Below are 21306 nucleotides of genomic sequence, written 5' to 3'. Positions count from 1 at the left end.
CAATAAAATATCATGAATATCATATATCATACCATAACATATCATCATATATCATAACCTTTATTGTGTACCAAGACTGAGGGTCGACCTGGTTGGCAAGTTGGTATAGCACTGGCCTTCTATGCCCAAGGTTGCGGGTTCGATTCCGGGCCAGGTCGATGGCATTTAAGTGTGCTTAGATGCGATAGGCTCATGTCAGTAGATTTACTGGCATGTAAAAGAACTCCTGCGGGACAAAATTCCGGCACATCTGGCGACGCTGATATAACCTCTGCAGTTGCGAGCGTCATTAAATAAAACATAACATTTAACCAAGACTGAGGGGGGGGGGGAAACAAAAAAAAAAAACAAATGATTACATTATTGTTTATTTAGTTTTCTATTTCGTACCTCATTCTGTTATTCAGTAATAAATAGACGCATAATGAGAATATGAATGAAAAAAAAAAAGGTGGATGATGATAATGAGATGATAAATTTTCTTCACCCACTACAATACAACCGACCGGTTTTTTTTACTGAGCTCCTATGTTAAGCTATGTATTATATACAGTAGAGCATCGATTATCCAAATATCAATCAACCGAAACATCAGTTAACAGAGAGCGTTTGTCGGCAAATTCAAATTTGCGAGCGCTATGTGGAATTTCTGCTAGCGCTGTAATGCTGGGCCGGCCGGTTCGGCAGTTTCCCCTTCTCTGCCAACAGTATGATACAAAATATATATTGTATTGTATGTACAGTTTTGTGTTTAATATCAGTGTTTCTTTGTTTCATATTGCTCCTATGACACCAGTACAATTTGTTTTCGTAAATGATCGGTTATCCGAGAAATCAGTTATCTGAACATCCCCCATTCCCAATTGTTTCAGATAATCGATGCTCTACTGTACTGCATTTTCGGCCAATACTGTGGAGCTTAGCTGCAATGCAATGTTACTGCTTTGCATTTCAGATAGGAAATTAGTTATTTGGGATAATTTTATCAATTGGATTTTGGTATTACTCTGTTGTTGATAAAATAAATGGAACTACAGATACTTCCTCTTTTCTATAAACTAATAATGGAAGGAACAGAAAAAGATCATGTCTAGCTTCTCTATTGTCCTGCATGTCATTACTATATTTGTTTATTTGTGCATAGTATGAATGAATGACAGTGCTATTTTCAGGAACTAGAAGATTGTATTTATAATACTGTAAAGTTTGATTGGTTATCTGATCACTACTGTATGACTATCGTCACTGTCACTGTTAAGAAGGGAAGCAGAGGAGGAAATCAGTCTGCTTCTCACCTTGCTGTGTGGTGGGCACGACTTTCAGCATCTGACTGCCCGGCACCTTGAGTGTTTCGAGAGCACGCTTCTGTTGATGTGCTGCTCGTTGCATTCTCAACTGCTGCTCCATTTTTTCTTTGATTTCTTCTGGTGTGGCCTTCCCGCTGACGGTTTCTAACTTGCCAGTTGTTCCACTTCCAGCAGCAGCTGTGCCGGCATCGACAGCTTTGGGTGCTAGGGAACCCGACCGGCTCCTAGTAACAACTTGGGCATTAGCCTTCTCTAACCTAGAGGTAAACAGCAGAAAACAACACAGGCACACAGGGTTAGCAGTGCTGGCTGCCATGCAACATTCACAAAAAGAAAAATACCAAGTGGTGCGGACAATTAGATGAGTTAATAAGAATCTCCATGCAGTCATTCCCAGGATTAAGAGTAAACTGTTTAATGTATGAAAACCCAATTAAAACAGATCAATGAGAAAAGATGAGTTAAAGTACTTGAGAGAAGTCTTTGAGAAAGGAGGGAAGCATTGTTTAAGGGAAGACTCCACTGAAAATCATGAAAATTTTTCCAAATTTTTTTTAGCTATTTCACTTATTCAGAATTTATATTTTCATACCCCAAATGGATTCAGCTCAATTCTGATTAGAAATACTCGTAGTTTACACTTTTTAAATTAAGGCTGGAAGGGGGCGTGGAATTTAAAGAGCTGTCAAAATTGTTTTTCACCAAAGAATTCTTTTTTAAAATTTCTGATTATAAATCTAGTAACTTTTTGATGGCTCCCTGAAGTTACTAGATGAATGTAGCGGAGGAGAATATTAATTTACATAAATATTCATTTTATTTTCAAATCTATTTTTCTGTGTTCATTTTTGTTGATTCAACACAAACTTTCTTATGCCAAATATTAATCAATCTGGATGAAATTTTTACTGCAAGTATTTATGAGATAGCTGCATGTTTCTATGCATTTATTTTGTGAGAAATGCTGCTAGTTTATTTTATTAATATTTTTCTTAATGCTGCTAGTTTATTTTATTATTTTTATTAAGAAAAATATTAATAAAATAAACTAGCAGCATTTCTCACAAAATAAATGCATAGAAACATGCAGCTACCTCATAAATACTTGCAGTAAAAATTTAATCCAGATTGATTAATATTTGGCATAAGAAAGTTGGTGTTGAATCAACAAAAATGAACACAGAAAAATAGATTTGAAAATAAAATGAATGAATATGTAAATTAATATTCTCCTCCGCTACATTCATCTAGTAACTTCAGGGAGCCATCAAAAAGTTACTAGATTTGTAACCAGAAATTTTAAAAAAGAATTCTTTGGTGAAAAACAATTTTGACAGCTCTTTAAATTCCACGCCCCCTTCCAGCCTTAATTTAAAAAGTGTAAACATATGAGTATTTGTAAGCAGAATTGAGCTGAATCCATTTGGGGTATGAAAATATAAATTCTGAATAAGTGAAATAGCTAAAAAAAGTTGGAAAAATATTTATGATTTTCAGTGGAGTCTTCCCTTAAGTCTTTTAAGACATTAGTCAATTTTGGTATGGATAGCAAAAGCAGTTTATAGTGGGAAAAGTACATACAGTAAAACCCCGATAAGACCGGGTGTAAAACGCATATTAACCGGGACCGCATATTAGGCGGGTATACTAATTTTGACTTATATACAGTATCTATTAGCATTTTCCTTTATTGAAATACATGATTCATGAAAGGTAATACAGTAACACTCCATTATGTAATTACTGTACTGTACGTCAAAGACATTTACAATATGTGCTGTGCTTAATTCTTTCAGAAAAAAAAAAGCCATTTATAGTTGTTTGCCATATGCGTGTTCTCCAAGTCCTCATGTTTACTACACTTCAGTTTCTGCGATTACATCCTCCCACTGTCGCAACTGTAGTGATTGAGTCGCGATTTTTTATTATCGTTCTTAATGTCGATGATGGGATTCCTAATGCATCAGAGAGTTGTTTCTGAGTAAGAGTACTGTTCTCATCGTACTTTCGTAAGATTTCCAATTTTTCCGACACAGAAAGTGCTTTTCGTTTAACACTCATTGTAATCACATTCACAGACACTTCAATACACTAAAGGACAACAAACTACCCAGCAAAAATTTCCAGAATTTCATTACAACCGAGTGAGGAATGCTGTTTGAGAGAGAGGGTTAGCAAGAGGGTGAGGTATTGTAACTGTATGTAGGCTTTAACCACGCAGGTAAGGAGTCGAATAAGAGAGTGTAACAAGAGGGTGGGGTATACTAAGGTATGAAGTATGAAGGTTTAAATGTGCAGGTAAAGGGTCGAATACCAATACTTTTCAGGTTAATGGCACCAGTGAGTTCAATGACCAAGATGTTTCATTGCTGTTACAGTACATTGCTGAAAATTACATCGAAAATATTCCACAAAAACAGCGTATTATGCGGGACTTGAGCGCAACAAATGGGGTATTTTATATATGAAATGTGCAGGGACCGAACAAAAAAAAAAGCGTATTACACGGGATAGCGTAATAAGCAGGCGTGTCTTATCGAGGTTTTACTGTAGTGACAGAAGTAAGAGCTCAAAAGTGACAAACAAATTTAGTATTAATTGTTAACATATATACATAGGTTGGATAAAAAGTAATGGCAACACTGCTGTCACGTGACGATGGTGCATTCGAGAGCTGCCATGTGTGGACATGAACAAGGACTGTTAGATGAGTTAGTGCAGCCAGCGGCGACAGTACTCTGTCAATCTACTGCAGTGTGTAGAACGTTGACTTTCATAGGGATAGTGCGAGCGCCCTAAGACCACGTTTACAAAACTAGAGCAACGTTCCTGGATCAAAATTGAAGTGACACGAGGTCGTAGTGCACAAGAATGTTTTCAGGGACTGCATGAAGCATATGCCGATGCAGCGTTGCCATATCGAACAGTGTCACGATGGGTTAAAGTGTTCCGGGAAGGCAGGGATGTGAAAGTTATGTTCATTGTGGCATATGACATTGATGGGGTAATACTGCACCATGCTGTACCTCCAAGGCAGACGGAAAACGCGGACTACTGGAACATCCTCCTTACTCACCTGATATGATCCATGCGATTACAATCTTTTCACCAAAGTGAAAGAACCACTGCGAGGGACCCGGTACAATACCAGAGATGAACTTATCCGTGCTTTAGGGCGGTCAATACGGAACATCAACAAAGATGGACGCGCTGATGGTGTACGACGCCTTCCAGACATTTGGCAAAAGGTAATAAATAAGGTGGGCGACTATATAGAAGGTACGTAAATGTTGTACCCCTGTGAATAAAGCCATGTCAGAAATATCCAACTGTTGCCATTACTTTTTATCCAACCTTAGTGTTATATGATCAGTTTCATATTAACCACCATGGTGGCTCAGTGCTAGAACACTGGACTATAACCCAGAGGGGCTGTGTTCAAATTCTGCTCTACTTTGAATTTATAAGTTGTTTTGGACAAGCTATGGTCCAGGAAACATAAGGATTTTCTCCGGGTACTTCGGTTCCCTCAGACATCTCAACAAGATCATAATCATTCATTACAAATATAATGTGGACACACGGCCTGTGGTGCACTGTGTAGTCTCTTATGAAGAGGTCTATGCTTCCCAGCACTAGCAACATCATTGACAATGAATCATCATAGAACTGGGGCAAATAACGACATGTTAAGAGCCCCATCATTGGACGAAAAACATAATTATATGTATTAACAAGAGAGTATAAACCGTAACTGATCTGTGACAGTACATTTTATAATATAAGATAAATTGAATATAATATTTATGGATTTAAATAAGACAACTCACTAAATTATACAGGAAGGAGGAGGATACAACCTAACACATTCTACATATGTAACTATTTCTGAACATATCTGAAAATACTACAACAGAGTCAACAAAGATTAGCAGTCTTGCAATCAAGGAGATATTCCATCTCGTAGGGATCATAAAGAAATTTTGGAATTACTTTGTTGAAATAAAGTAGAGCAAAAACAAGAAGAAGTATATCCAGAGTAGAGATGGGATAAACTGTTCTTTTTAAGAAACAGTTTCGACTGTAACTGTTTCATGAACGAAACTGTTCCAAAATAACAGTTTCAAAAAAACAGTTCCATAAGAATATGTTTACAACATCTGTTCCAACTGTTTCAACCTCTCATCTGCTTCGGGAACATGTTTCAAAGCCCTTGAATCGTCTTTAAATCAGCTGTTCAGTGTATTATGACGACGAAAGATAGTTTTCGTACGTTACTGTTAAGGGTACAGTAAATAACTACAATTTAAAATAAATCGATTTTAGTAAAAGTAACGCATATAACCCTAGGAGAGTTTAATAACGATGACATTAGCCGCTGATATTTTTCGCGGTATATTAATAATTAATACAATGTTAGGGTACTGCCTGTGCCTCACTTCCTGAGCTGTTTCTTTGCGGGGCGAGACGCAGAGGAACATGGTAGGAGGAGCTGCGGACCGCATGTGCCTACTACCCTACGTTCAACACATCGGCCTTTTCAGGATTCCTTTCGTCAGCTATGGAGCAAGATCAGTCATTGACAAGCGAATGTATAGGCTGTCCCCTCACGAAACAGATTATGTCCCCATCAATTCCTGTAACTAAACACTAATACCAATTGTAGACTACAGTCTCTACAAGACATTATAGACCTAATCGCGATTACGGTTATCACGTGTACACATCCGTAAACTCTTTCCTCAATGGCAGTGTTTCTCAAACTTTTTCCACCGCGAAACCCCTTTTAATCTAAAGTGTAACTGAGGAATCTCTGTAATATTTTATTAGTGTTTAAATTAACAGACAAGTGAAAGCTAGTATCTCAATAATTCTGTTCAGTGGGACGAATGTATTTGCTTTTTAAGCCTGCAATCTGGTTTTATGGCGGAAAGTTGTAGTCTCATTTCTATTGTACTTCTGCATTTTGTCTTTTCGATATTTTGTTTTAGTGAACAGATGCGCAGAGAATCCAGTGATGAAAGTGATAAATATTATGGGTATTTTCCGTTTTAGATGTTCATTAAACATATTATTATTACGCATATTCTTGGATGATGATGATGATGATGATTATTATTATTATTATTATTATTATTATCGATGGTTTCATGTTATTATTGATTCATATTTCCGTAACATCTATATATTTCTATAATGTCCACTAAGTATAAAATAGCCACCGGAGCAGCCCAGTCGGCTAAGGCGTTTGCCTATCGATCCAGAGTTGCACTCGGGTGCGGGTCCGATTCCCGCTTGGGCTGATTACCTGGTTGGGCTTTTTCCCCGAGGTTTTCCCAAACCGTAAGGCGAATGTCAGGTAATCTTTGGCGAATCCCCGACTTCATCTCGCCAAATACCATTTCGCTATCATCAATCCCATTGATGCAAAATAACCTAGTAGTTGATACAATGTCGTTAAATAACCAAGTAAAATCATATAAGGCTCATGGAACCCCAGAACATACTTTGAGAAATGCTGCTCTATGGTAATTCAGCAGTTGTCCAAACTGAACGAAGAGTGGCCTAGTGTGTACTTACATTTTAGGAAATCGCCATCAGAGATAATAGCGATAGTGGTAACCACGATTAGAGTATCCAGTATTATAACCAGTAAAGATCCCTGCGATGGCGTAGGATAATGTTTTCAGAACATGTAATATGCTGCCGTGCCGCCACGTTGCACCTCCCGTGACGTTCCGAGCAGACCTAAGAGGCGTGGTTATAAGCACTAGGGAACTCTCGGTTCAGGACGTGAGACACGGGCAGTACCTTGAACATATTCTCCATCAATGGACAGCTAATAATTAGATTTATTAGGGAATTTGATTCGTACAATTAAATTGCGCGATCCTACATAGGCTACTGTTGCACGAAGGCCGTGTGGAACATGGATATTATATCTACTTTCGACTGAGGGTCAATGATAGTGCTACACATGGCCTTTGCATACAAGAAGAGGAAAACTGTTTAGAAACTGGACTCTTTATCTGTTGGAACCACGTGGAACGTTGAAGTGATCACTGGAGCAGTGTAACTCTCTTTGGAACAGTTGGAAAGGTTATATCACGAAACTGTTTCAAATAAACTGTTCCAGCTTTTTTTAGCCATCTCTAATCCAGAGCAAGAGACAAGTGGGCCTTTACTGGAGAGAAGGAAAAATGTAATAACTTATATATTATGAATAAGTTGTCCCATAAATATCACCACAATCAGTCGAATAAGATATACTTTCAAACAAATTCAAAAAAATAAATAAATACATAACTGATTGTGGTGCCATTTATAACATTGCTGATCAACTGAACAATAAATAATCAGGAAGTAAATTTTGGAATTAATACAATGTAAGTCAACTGCACATGTGTGTTTGTCTGTTCAAAAATTGTGGCTTAGATCATCATTACAGCAGTGGAAAAGATATATCACGTACACCTATGAAGAAAATATAAATAAATATTTAGAGTTGTGAGTACACAAACTCATAAAATGATACTCAACTGGGAAAATAATTCACAACAAAATATTACGAGGCAAGACATTTTATGACTTATTCAACTTGCCAGATTTTTTTATAGAGTTCAATTAAAGGGCTTTAAATGAATACATTAAGAATGTAGGCACAATCAGTGAGGTAAATGTTGTCTTAAAGGGCAGTAATCACAATTATTTCTGCAATAAAAAGTGACTAAGTCATGCTCCTGTCAAGTAAATGAGAAATTTATCGTTCTCAAGACTTCAAAATATGAAAGTATTCATTAGGAGATAAGCTCATATTATTGAAGAAAATACAGAGGGGAAAAAACACACACACACACATGCTACTTACTATATTCTACTAATCATGCTTGTATACAAACTCTAATGTAAGTTCTTAAAAAAGCTATCATATCAATAACATTTATGTATAAAAAAACCAGCTCTTTGATGACACACTTGCTTCTGGTATGGTATTTTAGCATTGATAAAAATACTGAAAAATGTTTATAATGAAGGAAATTGTTCACGTTTGGAAGTAAATCCCGAAAAGACGAAGTATATGATTCTATCTCATGACCAAAACATTGTACGAAATGGAAATATAATTTACACCATCCGCATAGATAAGTAGCTGATGTAACCCGTTCAATTCCAAACCCTCTCTGTTATCCTGGACTTTCCTAATGGCATATTCTAGAGCGAAGTTAAAACTTCTCTCTTAACAGAGTCGTATGCCTTTTTGAAATCTATGAATAAACAATGTACTGTATGTATCTTTACATTCCCATTTTTTCTCTCCTAACAATCTACTTAAAAATAAAAAACACAGATATGATTTATTTCATGGACTTTCATTTCTCACAAGCATGAGGAAACCACTTCATTTTTCAACTAATTATATCTCATTTGTTGTGCATATATAACATTTCAACACATGAACAGTCTTAGACAAAAAAAAAAAAGACCTGCTGCCATATGTTAAGTCTCCTTCAGAAGACTTTGATTGATGCTGTGAGGACATAGATTTACATGTGAAGGAATTTCTTATGCACGACATCACTTTTTTTTTCCTTTCTTTTGTTTGTTCGTGGCTTCTTCGTCTGTTTATAGGTCAAGTGTTATGAATAATCTATAACAAAGATACATTCAAGGAGTAAATTAGATGCAAAATAAACATCCCTTCCGTAGTCATGTGAACCAGTGTTGTCCAAAGTGAACTTAGACAAATTCATGCTACAGGAGAGCGGTCATTTTTTGTGTCTAAGGCTGTATCCCATTCTGAGTTTTTCATGGGACTGTAATGCACTGTACCTAATATTTCATACACACATGAAAATCAAGTATAACATGAATTATCTCTTAATTTTTTATTTGCTCCAGCCCTCCTATTGTAATGGATAACCTGGATTCTAATATGTATGTTTTAGTTAAAACATCTCTTTTTAAATTTCTTCATAACTATGCATAATCCATATTCTACCGTATTTGTTGTGATTAAAACATTTTCAAATGTGATCTATGTTGAAACGAAGTATCTTTTTTTTTTTCTGTTTTTAAAACTCGTATTGTTGTTTGTTGGATTCAATTATTAAGTCCATTCAGACAGCTAAATAGTATTACAAACAATGCTTATAAATTATGATGTCATAAAAACTGCAATTGAACTTAGCCATGTTTGACATTTTTTTTTATCCAATGCCACCAGTTGTCTTTTCGACATTTCTGGTCTTTTCTCCTGGCCGTGGCTTAGTTGTAACCCACTTCTGAGGTTGGGGCACCTGGAAGGTGGAGTTACATTACCCCGATGATGTGATTGGATGATTATGATAATGTGGTGCCAGGAGAGGTCTTAAATCTAAACTTAACCTAAATTCCAGACCATGGACGAACACAGGAATAATCCCCTTTAAGGAAAAATTCCTGTGCTCTAACCGGGAATCGAACCCGGGACCTCATGAACAATAGCCAGAAGCTCTGACCACTAGACCATGAGACTGGTCACACATAATACTCGGCTTCCTGGAAGGTTGAAAATAAGGTAAAATATATATGATGTAAAGAAAGTGCAATCTATAAACTATTGTTAAATTCATAGATATACATCTTCAAATAAAGTTCTTCCTATATGAAGCTCAACTGCAAAAATCAGAACTATATTCAAGTGAACATAACCATCCACCAACACCAGCCAAAGCAGTGAACCCCTAGCAGAATGTCAGCATGTGCACAGAGAACTCTGATGATGATAGAAGTTTTACAATGCAAAGTGGATTCCAAGCACCATATGGATAAACCATGCTTTATACAATGTCCATTCTTAAGTAGGTTAGTAATTTTAAATATCACTGAAGTCTATGCTGGCTAGTTTATGTAATTTAATTATACAGAATAAGCTCTCGTTATTCTCCATATCTTTGACCATTGAAAGTATGTATAAGTAGTTGGAGAACTCACACTATCATGCAGTTATTTTTATAGCTAATTCCCATACCTGTTACTTCGAACACTTTTATGAATTGTATACATTAAGTAAAACTCTATTTATCACAATATTAAACATGATCTAGTCCCAGTATACAACACTTCAACAATAGCTATGACACTAATATTCTGTCAAGATCTTGTAAGTGAAATCAGTGAAGTCAATATTGAAAATTTACTTCATAACGAGAAAGTTTTATACAATCACTTAACATATTTATCTGCATAATAAACGCACTTTTTTTTTTCGATATTTATAACAAAAAACTAAGTATGTTGCATCCTTCATGCAAGGAAAAAATTTTTAGCTGGGGGGGGGGGGGGGGGGGGACACGTATTAAGGAACACATTTGAACGAAATGGAGAATACACAACCTGTTTTAGTGAAATTCCGAACCAATTTCAAGCATTGGTGATCGATTTCTGTACAAGGTATGGTCATAACAGTGTGGTACTAGCAACAGTACATTGTAACTGACTGTACGCATCATAATTATCTCAACTGGAAATAAGCTTGCAGGAATGTTGTGTTTATATATGATAATTATAAATTTAAATATATTACTTAAAAATATACTGTGGCTTTGTGAAAATATCACGTGTATTTACGGACGAGTATAATTAACATGCGTTTGCTAACATAAAATTTAACGAATATAGAGAATATGTATACAAAATGTAGCTAAATGGCCTAAGGGTGTTTTAATTTCTGCCCTCAGTCCTTCCTGACTATGCCTATACTAAGTGAAACCTCCCTTTTAAGAAAAACTCTCATTTAAGGAAAAAATTAGTTCCCTAGAGATTCGATAAATGGGGTACCACTGTATGTTAGTGTTTACTTATTAAAATTGATTACTACAAATATTATATAATGGACTTTAAGGGTATATGTACGTGAATGACCACAATTATTCTCAGAAAATGCAGGCTCTAAATTTCTAAAATTTTATAAGGAAATGAACTCACAATTGGACAAAAATTACGAGGTACCAAGACAAGACTTATTAGAACTTAAATATCTGATAAAAGTACAAAAAAAGGTTACTAATAATATTTTTAAGAATTCACTTTTTACTTTAAATTAAATTTTCCAAAATTTGAAAGTTTTCACACATATTATTTCATAACTCCACAGCCATTAGAGATAGAATTCTGAAATTTTGTACACTGATTTAACATGAATTTATGCAAAAGTTAGACTACAATAATATCCATTTCTTTGGAAATAGAAAAATTAGGTCACAAAACATTATGTAAATTTTAATATATTTTATATAGGACAAATAAAAAATTAATTGTATTAAAATAAACAACTCTACATGTCTGAGAGTAGTCTGCTTTACAGAAATAAGTGTTTATTACATGCAGGAAAAATATTAAAGATGTCAGAGAGACCATAACAATGTTATGGTTACCAACTGATGTAACTGCAGAATTTTGTTGTTTTTTTTTTATACTCTGATAAAACTGATTTGAAAAATATTATCAGTAACCTTTTTATATTTTTATCAAATATTTAAGTTCTAATAAGTCTTGTTGTGTACTTTGTAATTTTTGTCCAATTGTGAGTTCATTTTCTTATAAAATTTTAGAAATTTAGAGCCTGCATTTTCTGATAATATTTGTGGTCGTTCACTTACATATACCCTTAATATTGCATAATGTACTGTCAATCCCATAAGAAATGCAGTACGAATTCTTCCCCAACCCAAGATCTGACAACCAGAAGTAACAGTATTCCCTTGCATAGGTGAACTCCACACACCAGCTCTATACACACACACTCCATGTCTACACCCAAGAACTTTGTCAGTGAAGAAGATAATGGTTATCTTAAACATACCTGTCTCCATATTGCTTGATTTCCCATAGCTCCAGCTTTTCTTCGTCTACCCATTCTTCTGTCACTTGTGGCTCGGTACTCTGAGGGGATTCAGCTCGCTTTCGTTTACGAAGTCCACTACGGATGGATGTCACCTCTGTGGCAAAGGAATTCAATTCATAAAATTATTCATTTTCTTCATTTAACCTGTTTCTAACTAAATAAAAAATGTTCCGGAAATAAATATATATTCGATAAATATCATCATGTAATTCGTGAAAGTCATAAAAAATATATCCTATTAAATTCCTGCTTTAGAACTTTATTAGAGTTGGCTATGATCATTTCCATTTTTTTACAGATTAGACTTTTAATCCACTTTCTTGAAATTTTTAACTAGAACAATATTCTTTAAAACGAAATATCCTAAACAAAAGTATAAATAGAAAGATGATAGAAAATAAGTAAAAATTTAATTTTCGTTTACTGGTATCAGACTACTTTCATGTTACAGTAATAATTTATTATCCCACACAAGTAAAAATTTTCATCACATTATGAACAGGGCTTAACAAAACAATGTATATGACATACAAGGCCAATAATTTAGCATCTTCTGTCTCCAGAAGTTTATTCTTTAAATATTTCTTCGTTATTTGTTTAGTAAAGTTGAAGGAGAAAGAGATTTTTTGTCTAAAAAAAAACGATAAAATTGTTTTGGTTTTTAATGCTTCCAGATGGTGATGCAACATGGTGAGTGGACAATTCATTACTTCGCATAAGATCATTACTAGAAGTAGAATTTTCGCATGAACAAGTAGTTATGTTTTCTAGAATCCTCTTGTTCAGAAAAAAATCTATGTACTGTAAATCTGCAATACAGCACCTCAGCTTCATTTCAGTCATAAAATAAATGATGCAAAGAATTTTTATTGCTCTAAAACAGGTCTGAATCTGTAAACCTCAGAGTTGATAATATGCATGGTAACCACTCGATCATCAGGATAACCATTGGTATTATTTTCATGTTGTTTAGTGTCGATTTTATTATGCTCTTATTATTATTTTTTTTTTTTGTAATATGTTAGTATTCTGTTCTTTAATGTTTTGTTAAATTTTAACTGCTTGTATACTTTGTAACCTGGTAGAGTGTAAGAGAAGGCCCTATGGCCTTAACTCTGCCAGTATAAATAATTACTAGTATTATTATTATTATTATTATTATTATTATTATTATTATTATTATTATTAACAAAAATTATGTACTTCTTTTTCACACATCTAGTCTAGACAAAGGGCCATGAAATTAACTGAATCATTTCATAACTTTGGTGATTTCAAATTATCTTATATATATAGTAAAACTTACTTATGTTTTATTGGAGTCTGACGAAAAAAAATGTAAAAGTGAAATGAAATTTAATAACATCTGAAGTAGCATTTGATAACTATATGGAGAGAATAAGTCAAATCAATGTAGTAAAATTTTCACAAGAGAAATTTTAGTATTTACAGATGAGCCATCTTTGAGTCTCTAATACAGTATTCAAATTTATAACATATTTTTGAAGAATTAAGTTTATATGTAGGAAATCTTAGCTGCTTACAGCCAAAGTTGGCTGATATACACATTTCAAACTTCAATCCAAAAAATTTTACATTGACTTACCTTGTTCTTCCAGTGTGATCTTCAGTTTTGTGATTATTTTACAAAAATTCAGTTATTTTGGACTCCTTGCTCCTAACAAATAAACCACACCCCCAAATTGTGATAATTGCTTCATAATATGTTCAGTTACATTATGGTGTGTTACAAAATGTCTCACAGTTTCTGAAGCAGTAACAGCATCTTTATAGGACACAAGATTTTTAGAGGAAAGCATGGGCAGTTTCGAATTTCTATGAATTTCAAAGTGGGTCGCATTTTGACAATGAAACATACTATATTTTAGTGTTCTTATATTTACATGCAAACTGATTTAGAACATGAATATGATTTCTTGGGGTTTAAAATATGAAAGTATAGCAATTTTTTCCAGGACTTCAGAAAAAAAAATGTATTAGTGTGAAGCGTATAAAAGAAATTTCTCCGTATATTTCTCTCCTCCCCCCACCAATTTTTGTCACTCATAATCCACGAATAACTTGACAACAAACTCTCAGCTTAATCAAAGGATGATTCAGCACTTTTTACAGCTGTTTTGCTGTTCGATAGTTAAATTCTGCATATTATTACAAAATCTACAAAAACTTTACTTCCAATATCTAATACACTCTACTTACCTCGAACAGTTTTCGGTAGTTCTAATGGGATAACAACTTTTCTCCTCATGTACTGGGTCCTGTCCATGAACTGTCCCACATGGCGATGTTTCAATATCTCCAAGGTCATTATCTCTGTGTCTGTTGTCACCTGATGCTTCCCATCATTGGATTGTGGCTTTACCTAATACATGGTTACCAACATTAAATAATGATTAATTACATTATAGTTCAAGACTGATAATTATTATAAGACATATGACACTATGACACCACAATAAAAGGATCCCAATTTTTCATATCCTCAGGATATAGATAATTTTTTTCCAATGTTCAGTTTTACAGCATTTACAACACTAATGTTAACAGAAAGTGCATCATTCTTTTACCAAAATGAAGCTGGTTAATGTAGCTCAGTGCCAAACTACAAACAGTATCCTACTGCTTAAGAAAGTTAATTTAAAATTCAAAGATCTTAAATTTTTATTTTTATATTTGAAATTAAAAAAAAACCGACATTTTTCCTTAATGGGATAACATAAGGGAAAACTGTTTTCACAGCTTATTCTGTGTCCCTTTAGAAGTAAAACAGTGAAATAAATTGTTGTAAAATAAGAATTGTAGGTCAAGGACTAAAATAAACAAATTTCAGTTTCCCCTTTAAAAATTGCCCTCCTGCGTCCCTCCCCACAAATATTTGAGAAGTTCATTTTGTGTGAAAATCTTTAATTTTGTGTCTAGTAATCAGGAAAAAGAAGAGTTTTTAAAAATTGGATAAAAATTGCAATATTATCTTCCAAGGATAGATAAGTACCTTAACCATTAGATTAATGTGTAATATCGTATCTCAAACATTTGAAATATTCTAAAGGGCCACTGTGACCTTCAAACAATTTACTTTGCTACATTGTCAAATATATGAGTGTACAATTAATTACTTTTATCTAGTGAGCCACTGAAACTGAGTACAGAAATAAATATGGTTTCTACACAGTGGTTATACAACACTTCTTCACAGTGTCCTAACAAAAGATAGCATTCGACTACAGATATTTTTTATTGACTGAATGATCAGCACATACTAACCTGCATATCGTCCCAACGTAGGCAAGCCCACATGATGCGAAGCTGAAGTGCAGCTGCTGCTAAAGAACGAAGGTTTACTGTCCTATATAACCAGCAGGTTTTAAATAACGGTCTTGAACATGGGTATGGCCACACTTGCTGATTTGCCTGCAAACACGAATGAAGCAAGTGAGAAAAACTCTTATGCTGGCAAGGAAAGCCCAGAACTGGAGAGTGTTTAGTCTCGAGGTACCTAAGCTGCACTTTTGCTCAAGAGTGTATAGTCTGTATTTGAACTCGTATTTAAAGGTAACTAAATTATATTGTGTGTTCTAAATTGTTGAAGTGTTTATTTCTTTCGTAACACATATTAGAAGAATAAAAACAGTGTTTGAAGATAGGATTGTTAATTTTGGATTATAGCCAGTGCTGTCCAATTTTATTATAATAATAATAATAATAATAATAATAATAATAATAATAATAATAACAATAATAATAATAATAATAATAATAATGATGATGATTTATTTAACCTGGCAATGATTTATTTAACCTAAAATTCAACCAGGAGTAAAACTGCATTACAAAAAAACACTACAAATTTATAAAGTACACTACAATTTTAAACACAAAACTGAATAAGATAATAATAATAAAATGTAAACAACAAGTAAGTAGAAATCAGACATAATATATAACATACAGAAAGAAAGGAAAAAGCATAATAAAATGTGAACAGCAGGTCAAAATAAATGAGACATACAAAGTATAAAAAAATAAGACGATTATTGATAATAATAATAATAATAATAATAATAATAATAATAATAATAATAATAATAATAATAATAATTTATTTATTTATTTATTTATTTATTTAGAATATTAACGTGCAAAAACAACAGCACAAGGCCAATTACAGTTTTGCACGATACAAAACAGAACAAAACAACAAATGATGATGAGAATGAATGATAGAAAATGGCAATGAGATGAAATACAAACAATATAATGGTCTACATCAATCATTGATCAAATAATAATTATAAAATTATAAAATTAGTACAATGAGAATTGAAATAATGGAATGGTCTACATGAATCAATAGACCAAATGCAAGAAATATATGGACAAATAATTATTAAAATTAGATCAGTGAGTTAAAACTCAAAGATATACTACACATTAAATGGATCCAAGTTGAATCCATGCAAATTAGCATATTTAATGCATCTGCAGACCGGAGAGAGAGATTTAGGATTCTTATTATAAAACAATTTATGAAATCTTAAACCATTAGCAGGAATACGAAGACTGATATTGCTTATGAAAGATTCACAATCAATATCACCCTTAATGACTTTGCAAAAAAATAAATAATCAAGATCCTGACGTCTGGTGAACAAACTACCGCAATTGAAATAATTGCATTTAATCTCATAGTTATAATCGGAATTTGGTAAAAATCTATAAGAACACAAGGAAATAAATTTCCTTTGGATATTCTCCAATTTAGCCGAGTCAGTGGAAGTAATGGAGTTCCATGCAACAGATGCATATTCAAGCTTGGATCTAACCAACGTATAGTATAAAATTAATAAACACATAGGAGTGGAAAAAGAATAAGTTATAGACCTAATTAGACCAAGCATTCTTAACGAATGGGTATAAATATATTGCACATGATCATGGAAATATAATTTTGAATCAAGTAGGACACCAAGATCTCTAATACAGTCTTTCCTAGTAATTACGACATTACTGAGAGAATAGTTAAATTTTAGGGAGATAGTTTTCCTTGAAAAGGAAATAATAAAAGTTTTGGATTGATTAATTTTCATTCCATTTTCAACAGACCATTGTGAAATTGAATTAATGTCATTTTGAAGAATTTGACAATCAACCAAACTATTAATTTTGCGAAAGATTTTGAGATCATCCGCAAACAAAAGGCAGCTAGAATTTATTCTTTTACTTATATCATTATAAATAATAATAATAATAATAATAATAATAATAATAATAATAATGATAAAAAATAAGAATAGTAATAATAATAACAATAATAATAATAATAATAATAATAATAATAATAATAATAATAATAATAATAATAATAATAATAATAATACTAATAGTAGTAATAAAATAGTGCAGTACAAAGCATACAATGAATACAATATTTTTAAGTACACACAGTAAGGAAAATTATGATTATATATAGCTCAACTTATCACATTATAGATATACCATTACCGGATAATATGAAAACAAAAATATAAAATAAGTTAAATATCGCTAGAACATAAAAAAAAAAATGTCAATACGTGGAAACATGCAATACAACACTTGTCATAATAGTAAGTTAGTTTGGCAACTCGTCATAAGATAATTTTCTAACTTGGATTTGAAAGATTTCAATTATGGGAAAACACATTTAAAGAAACACAACATAATTCTGTGGGAGAAAGCATTAATTCCCAATGAAGAACTTCACCATGTAAACTATTTTACAAAGGTATCGAGAATGCAATATCTATACTAAAATGCCAGTTTTGCACGTTATGTTGGTCTATTAGTCACACTGAAGCAGTAAACATTTCTGGGACTCTCTCTCTACCTATCAGGTGTGCAGAAATTGATTGTTAGAGGACAACATGAAAATAATCTCACTGTATATTTATGTATATAAAATGAAGATACTTAGAGACTGCACTACGAGAAATTTCACGCATTAAATTAAGAGGATTCGAAATTAACAATCTCTATGTAACATAACTGGAACTTCATAAAAAATGTCCTGCGTATTATGAAAATGACGCAGATTAAAATATACCGTCAAATGGAGTGACTTTTTGTGTTTCAGTGTTGGTAGCAGCTGTTGCTTGATCTAAATTTAATGCGCTTTTGCAGGATGATTGTTGAATTAATTATCTTTAATGTGAGAACATTTTTTTATTCTTTCATGCCACAGAATATCCATTGTTGAATCGACGCTAAATGACCTCGTAGTTGATACAAGTAAAATGAAATAAATCCATTGTTGAGTGGCAAAACAAAATCATAAAAATCAATTATTTTTATTCTAAGAATATTTTCAAATGTGCACTCACAACCATTGTTGACGAAAATGCAATTAAACATCAGTTTCTGCTATTTCTTTACAAAACATTACCATTCTTGCTTGTGTGAAACAAGTTAATTTTATTGTATTTCGAGTCAGTTATTTAAAAACAACAACTGAATAGACTACAGTGGACTATAGTGGACTTTATGTTGCCGGCAAACAGCTGGATACATTAAGAAGATTGATTGATTGAGTCAGTTATTTAAAGAAACCAGCATACTAAGAAGTGTTATCCAAAGTGCATAATGCCACGTACATACAAAACTAAGCTAAGTGTGAAGTGCAGGTGCAATTCTGCAGTGCCTGGGAAAAGTGACATGTCAGTTTCGACAAACCTTATTTAATAATTTATTGACAACTTACGGAACATCTGCTGGCTTGGAAAAAGAGAAGTAAGTATTTCTCCCATTACAATAATTCATACAGAAAAAAATCAAATCGCTATAAACCAGTGTAAGTTGTCAATAAATTATCAAAAAAGGTTTGTGGAAACTGACTTGTGTCACTTTTCCCAGGCACTGCAGAATTATGATCCTGGAAATATGAAGGTCTCTAAAAAAAACAGACAAATTGTCTTATTGAAAGATTTCTGAGAGTTTGTTAGATATGTTAAGTAAATATTTTTACCAGATTGGGATTTATTTTATTTTGTAACATTTAATATCAATGTAATAATCCGTGGTGCTACAGCCCATGAAGGGCCAAGACCAACCAGCTGGCTGCTGGCCTCACGGCCACATGCCGAAGCAGAGGTGGACGATCATCCAACCAGAATGGAGGTATAGTGTGGTTAGCACGATGAGCCCCCCAGCCGTTATAGCTGGTTTGAGTAACCGGATTTCGCTACCTATCATAGCTCCCCAAGTGCATCACGATGCTGGGTGGGCACCGGTCTCATACACTGACCAAAATTTCATGAGAAAATTTCTTCCCCCATGAGGACTCGAACCAGCGCACATTTCATAATGCGAGTTCTAGGCAGGATGCCTTAGACCACGATGCCACGGCACGAGACTTAATATCATTGCATGTTATGTAATTAAGGGTGTATTTGTTATAAAAGTTTAAAATAAAGCAGCAATAAATTCTGTCTTTTTTAAAAACATAAAAATGTGTCCGAAATAACCCCAAAGAGGCAAGAACATCGGGCAGTTATTTATAAACATTAGCGTCCTAAATCATCCCGATTGTGGAGTGACACCAGACAGTTTTTAAATTATTGTAGGCCTATTATGCTCATTTCTGAATGCCAGCACATCATTTGTCACTATCTGGAGATACGTAATAAAGTATTACAAAAAAAAAACAGCAAATTATCAATCATTACACAAGTGGCATCTTCAAACAATATACAAAACTGTCTGATATCACTCCATTTGATGGTATATTTTAGTCATAACAATGTCTATAGTCCCGACGCTGTTATTTCCGGCGTGACTCCGCCCCTTTGCTTATGTCTTAGAAAGTAAAGGCTCTATGAAGTCTAGGTAGGTAGTATCGTTCGCCATTTTTGTTCTCACATTGCCGAGCTACCATACGAGGAATCTAATTGCCGCACCGTTAAACATTATCATGTCTTAGCTTCTATGATAATAAATTAAACGCACTGTAATTCAGCAAATAATTGAGCGGCAAATAACGTCGTGTGTTTTCTGCGAACGCGGAAAAAAAGAGCTAAAATGGCGGGCGATTATATTAAGTATTTATCGAGCCTTAAGAGATGAATCACGAATCACAAGACGCACACGTTTAAATGTAGGCGACCTGCAACGCGATTGGCTGCCGGAAATTACAGCGTCGGGACTATAGTAACATTTATTTTAAACAATATTTATATCATTTAAGAAAAAAAAAAACCAAAATTAAAATACGAATTTGTATACCTTTGCCAGATGATGGTAGCCATTAACAGGTATTCGGCCACCTAAACGTGACAAGCGCCTCAACTCGTGCTGTGGCAGAATAAGCATGTTCCGGCGCTTGCTCCTAGTCTGGAAGGTGGAACAGAGAGGGTACTTGACTGGAGTTCTCTTTTTGCGTCGATCTGCTAGGGAAACTGTCACTTTCTTCAGATATACGCGGCCTTTTGTGCATGTCGTGGAGTACACACGCTGATTCTCGGACACTATTGAACTATTCTGACTAGTTGTGGTTTTCACTGAACTACCATTTTCTGTCTTTATCACTGTTGTTGCCACTTCACTAGCCATCTTGCTTTTTGATGTCAGGATTGAGTTCAGCAGCTTCCCACTGGAAAAGCAAAATATGAATTACAAGAGTATGTGACCACCAAAGACATCCACAACCTATTAATCAGGCATTTACGTTCCACATAAGTTAAAGAACACAGGACTGAAGGCACAGGATAGTTTTCGAGTAATAAATTTATGTTTTATTATATGTTCAAGCCGGACACACTGTATAAACCTTCAATATTTACTGGTGCATAAGTTCTTTCATTCTTTCATTCATTTAATAATACTATAATGATACAGCTACCATAGCAACGAAAAACATTACAAATTTCTGCACCAATCCAATACTTACCTGTTATGTCACTTTCGTCTCATACAAGTATAATGGAATTTATCCATGACCATAACGCAAAACATGCCTTTACTAAATACTTTTGCGTTTGTAAAGTAGGCTTTTATTCAACATTACTTTATTTCACTAGTGAGATAAAGACTTTACCTCATAGTTTGAACTTTATCTCACAG

General features: G+C 33.8%; 1 protein-coding gene across 8 annotated transcripts in view; it reads right to left on the bottom strand.

Moving 5' to 3' along the window:
- The window catches only part of E(bx) (nucleosome-remodeling factor subunit NURF301 E(bx)), a 110133-nt gene that overhangs the window by 41743 nt on the left and 47084 nt on the right, over positions 1-21306 (bottom strand). For 7 of the 8 annotated variants that reach the window (XM_069838946.1, XM_069838950.1, XM_069838952.1 and 4 more), the window contains 5 exons: positions 20470-20836; positions 15478-15624; positions 14413-14575; positions 12151-12286; positions 1296-1564 (listed from right to left, as the gene is read on the bottom strand). In XM_069838946.1, the coding sequence (XP_069695047.1) occupies positions 1296-1564; positions 12151-12286; positions 14413-14575; positions 15478-15624; positions 20470-20836 (1082 nt within the window). The remainder of the gene's footprint in view (positions 1-1295; positions 1565-12150; positions 12287-14412; positions 14576-15477; positions 15625-20469; positions 20837-21306) is intronic. The other variant, XM_069838949.1, reaches the window with a different exon arrangement.

Source organism: Periplaneta americana, chromosome 11 (assembly GCF_040183065.1).
Source record: "Periplaneta americana isolate PAMFEO1 chromosome 11, P.americana_PAMFEO1_priV1, whole genome shotgun sequence".
Lineage (NCBI taxonomy): Eukaryota > Metazoa > Arthropoda > Insecta > Blattodea > Blattidae > Periplaneta > Periplaneta americana.
Note: the sequence above shows the minus strand (reverse complement) of the source record. Positions and strands in the feature narration are given on the sequence as shown.